The 4,896-nt window shown below is 34.3% G+C and overlaps 1 protein-coding gene across 1 annotated transcript in view; it reads left to right on the forward strand.

The window, feature by feature from the left end:
- Window positions 1–4,896, forward strand: part of RSRC1 (arginine/serine-rich coiled-coil 1) — a 347,320-nt gene that overhangs the window by 15,020 nt on the left and 327,404 nt on the right. The window contains exons 2-3 of the mRNA XM_008569504.1: window positions 2,613–2,808; window positions 3,306–3,431. Of these exons, the coding sequence (XP_008567726.1) occupies window positions 2,615–2,808; window positions 3,306–3,431 (320 nt within the window). The 5' untranslated portion in view covers window positions 2,613–2,614. The remainder of the gene's footprint in view (window positions 1–2,612; window positions 2,809–3,305; window positions 3,432–4,896) is intronic.

Raw genomic sequence — 4,896 nt, forward strand, 5'->3', positions numbered from 1 at the left:
TTTTTTTTTTTTTTTTTTTTTTTTTTTAGCTTCTACATGTAAGTAAGAACATGCGGTATTTATCTTTCTGCGACTGATTTATTTCACTTAACATAATGTCCTCCAGTCCCATCCATGTCGATGCAATTGACAGGCTTCATTCTTTTTTATGACTGAGCAGTATTCCATTGTGTATACATGCCACATTTTCTTAACCCATTCATCTGTCAATGGACACCTAGGTTGATGACATATCTTGGCTGTTGTGAATAGTGCTGCATTAAACATGGGGGTGCAGATATCTCATAGGTATGCTAATTTACTTTCCTTTGGATAAATACCCAGTAGTGGGAATTCTGGATTGTATGGTGGTTCTGTTTTTGTCTTTTTAGGAGCTTCCACAGTTTTCCATAATGACTGTACCAATTTACATTTCCACCAACAGTGTATAAGAGTTCCTTTTTCTCCACATCCTCCCCAGTATTTGTTATTTTCTGTCTTTTTGATAATAGTCATTCTAACTGGGGTGAGATGATATCTCACTGTGGTTTTGATTTGTATAATTTCATAATGATATTATTTTAAAGCTTGAAAGGATCCTGGTGATCTTTTACCCAGTGCAGTTTCATTTTTAATGAGGAAACTGGCTTAGATATATTACTGGTTTACTGAAAGTTTCAAAACCAAGTAATCCCAATGTTTTGTTAAAATTAAACGTTATTTTTTATTTTTATTTATTTATTTATTTATTTTGTCCTTTTTGAGACCGGCCGCACCGCGCTCAGCCAGTGAGCGCTGTGAGTGCACCGGTCATCCCTATATAGGATCCAAACCCACGGCAGGAGCGCTGCTGTGTTCCCAGTGCCGTTATTTTTAAAATCTGTTTCTGTTGCTTCTAACAGAATACCTGAACCTGTAATTTACAAAGAAATAAAATTTATTTCTTACACTTTGGGGGTTGGGAAGTCCAAGGTCCAGGTAACACATTTGGTGAGGACCTTTTTCTTGATGATGGCTGTACAGTGATGTAGGGTGTTACATGGTGAGAATGGGCTGAGCAAGAGAGAGCTAACCTGCTTACTTGCTCTCCTCATAAAGCCATCATAACTATGCCATGACCACCCATTGAACCACTGGTGAATTAATCCATTCAGGAGGTACAGTCCTCACAATCTAATCATCTCTTAAAGGCCCCACCTTTCAAATTATCATTAGTGGATTTCCCACACCCTCAGTACTTTAACAATGGAGATCAAGCTTCAGTGAGTTTTGGGGGGACATTCAATCCACACCAGTTAGATATGCGAATAACTTGGAGGTTCAGAACTATATTTAAAGTTCTTAATTCTGGCAGTAGGTAAGTAGCTTAAAGTTTTGAATTAAGTCCTAACAGAGATTTTCAACTGGTTTTGCACTGGAATCAGGGAGGAGCTGGTCCATATGAGAATTATGGAAACAAAGCAGTAATTTAAAACATTACTTTGTTTATTGTAGTGACATTTAACTTACTTTGTATAAATATTAAAAGAAGGTGCGAGTTTTTATTTGTCTGATCTAAACCATTACATAGACTGGATCCTGCTTTTATATGACTTTGAAAGATAGCTACTATCTATTTTAATAAAAAATAATATTGCACATGAAAATTTAAAGGTTAACTTTAAAGTAAGACAAGTAAGCTTCTTATCAGCTAATTCCTAAATATAAAAACCCTACGTTCTATTTCTGTTTTTTCCCTTACTATACTAAAAATATTACCATAACTATATAGAAATAGTTTTTAAAAATGAATAAATAGTATTTTATATTGTGAAAAGTTATATTACATCGCTTAAATATTAATTCTTTTATTTTCATTCTTATTCATATGTACATCTTTTCTTAAATTAATCTCTGTAGATATAATTGTAATAATGCTATAATGAATTTATTCCCGAATATCTTTCTTTAAAAAAAAAAATCAGATATATTCTTAGAAGATTGTTGTATCAAAAAAGCACCAACATTTTTATTTAATTGCTTAATTGCTTTTTAAAAGGATTGTACCACCACTTTATATAGGTATTAGCAGTGTGTGAAGAATTGACTGACTTCACAATAACCTCATCAACTTTGGTACTTTAGTTAACATTTCCTCCCCCAAATTTCACAGGTGAAATAATTATAGTGTATTGTTTCCATTTGTACTTTGTTGATGACTGATGATGTCTTATCCATTTAAAAATTTAAAATTTTCAGTTAGAAAAATGTAACTCTGAGATAGTATCATATCTTTTATCTTCAGGGAATGTGAAAATGAAGGAATAGGTGGTTACTAAACAAAATGTCATATAATTAATGACAAATGCAACTTACAATATCAGAAAATTGGTATAATGAACTGTCCCCAGGATTGACTCTTTTGAGAGACATTTGAAAAAATTGGGGGCAAATTTAAATTGTCTAGAGATTGTAAAAAGAGTTCTTTGATGTCCTAGAAGATTATATTACAGCTATTTCTCATGTCTTGCCAAAAAGCCAGGCACATTTAAAATGGTACTTTAAATAAGCCTTTTAAAATTTTTACAAAGTATTATAAAAATTAGTATATCGAATTTTATCCATTGTGTACTATGTTGAATTGAATCTTATAGAAATGGGACGCCGGTCATCAGATACTGAAGAAGAAAGCAGAAGCAAGAGAAAAAAGAAACACCGTAGACGGTCATCTTCGAGCAGTTCCTCAGATAGTAGAACATACAGCCGAAAGAAAGGTGGAAGGAAGTCAAGATCAAAGTCAAGATCTTGGTCCAGAGATCTGCAGCCTCGTTCACATTCTTATGATAGGAGGTGATTTTTATAATTTTTATGTATGCAGTATGAGGGTAACATTCTTTAGAGTTCATATGTTTTTATATTTTTTACTTTGCTGGGTAAAACATTTTTCTTTTAGTAGTTATATATTTGAGGGTTAAGTCCCAACCCAGAGTATTTTTTTGTTTTTTTTTTTTTTAGTCAGGTCCAGTCCATTGGTCTAAGGTCTTTATCTGTCTATTCTTTGTAGGCAAGTAGATATAAACTGATGTAGTTATCATACCATATTATCTGATAATATTTGGAAATATTACTGTCTAAGACCCATAATGCCTTAGTTAGTAGCTGATCTAATCTCTAAATTATGAATCAGTCATCTGACTGTTTAACAGAAATAACATTTTAATTTATTTGCTTTGAAGAAAGAATGAGACATAGTAAAAATGAGACGATTTTTTAGAATCTAGAAGATTTCTTAATGTTCATAATGAAACATTTTTATAGCAATAACATTTGATTACACTTTATTTCAGACGCAGGCATCGGTCAAGCAGTAGCTCTTCTTATGGCTCTAGAAGAAAACGAAGTCGAAGTCGTTCAAGGGGTCGAGGGAAATCCTATAGAGTTCAAAGGTCTAGGTCAAAAAGCAGAACACGGAGGTATGCCTCTTATAGCTTTATAAGAAACTGTTCCCAAATTTAGTGACTTAAAGCAACAATTATTGTTTCACGATTCTACAATTGTGACTGAGTTCAGCTGGCAGATCTTCTGCTTATCTCACCTGCGGTCACTTGTGGTTGTAGTCATTTGACAGCTTTACCGGAACTAGATGGTTCAGTGTGGCCTTACTTACATATCTGGCAGGTGATTTGGGCTGTTGGCTGGGGTGTATATGGCTTCTCATTCTCCTGTAGGCTAGGCTGAGCTTTTTTATATAATGATGGAAATCTTTCAAAAGGGTAAGAGCAGAAGCTGCAAAATCTCTTTAGGTCTAGCCTCAGAAATAACATGATGTATTGTGGACTGAATATTTGTGTCCCCCCAAATTCATATGTTAGAGCCCCAACATTTTGTGACTGTATTTGGAGACAGGACTTTTATGGGGGTAATTAAAGTTAAATGAATTCAAAATGTTAGGGCCCTAATCTACTAGGACTGTGGCCTTATAAAAAGAGGAAGAGAGAGAGATTTTTCTCTGTGTGTGTGTGTGCTCAGATGAAAGACCATGTGAGGATACAGTGAAAAACCATCTGCTAGACAGGAAGAGAGCCCCCACCAGGAACTGAATTGGCTGGCACCTTGATCATGGATTTCTAGCTTCCAAAACTGTGAGAAAATAAATTTCTGTTGTTTAAGCAACCCAGTATGTGGTATTTTATTATGGCAGCCTGGACAGAGTAATACATGGTGTCACTCCACCTGCATTTTCTGACCTGGCTCAAGGGCCAACACAGAGAATAGCCTATCTGGAGAGAGTTGTACATTTTGGACAATGATAGAAAGTATAATTTAATAGGATAGGGACCATGGTATTGAGGGATTTGATGAAAGTAGTTCTTTCAGAAGTTATTGAAGGTTTTTGAACAGGAGAGTGACAGGATACAAAAAGGATAAAAGTATTTTAGGAAGATCAGTTTCTTTCCTTTGCTTAATTTTGTATACTACTAGGCTCTAATTGGAGGGTCGTGTTAGCAGCCTGATTTTGTTTAGCTTTTCTGGCCTTGTATTATTTGGCTTCAACCTCTTCTCTTTTTTACACATTTCATGTATAACCTACTCCTTTGTTCTCTGTACATGCCCCAGAGTTGCAAGCCTTCATTCTTTGAGCATGCTCTTTCTTTCAGTTTCTTGCCATTATCTCTACTTTGAGAATTCTTCCTACCCTTTAATGTTCAGCTTTATTTAACCTATAATTTTCTTTTCCCTTAAGTGTTTTTTTAAATTTAATTAATTAATTAATTAATTAATTTATTTTTTAAAAAGATGGCTGGGAGGGGGATCTTAACCCTTCTGATTTTTAACTTTTATCCCCCAAGTCAAATTTAACCCATCCTTTCTCTGACCTACCATCACATGTGGTTCCTGATTTGTAACAGTTATATTATGAATATTACATTTTTATTA

The sequence above is a fragment of the Galeopterus variegatus genome, unplaced genomic scaffold (genome assembly GCF_000696425.1).
Source record: "Galeopterus variegatus unplaced genomic scaffold, G_variegatus-3.0.2 Scaffold504, whole genome shotgun sequence".
NCBI classification, from domain to species: Eukaryota; Metazoa; Chordata; class Mammalia; order Dermoptera; family Cynocephalidae; genus Galeopterus; species Galeopterus variegatus.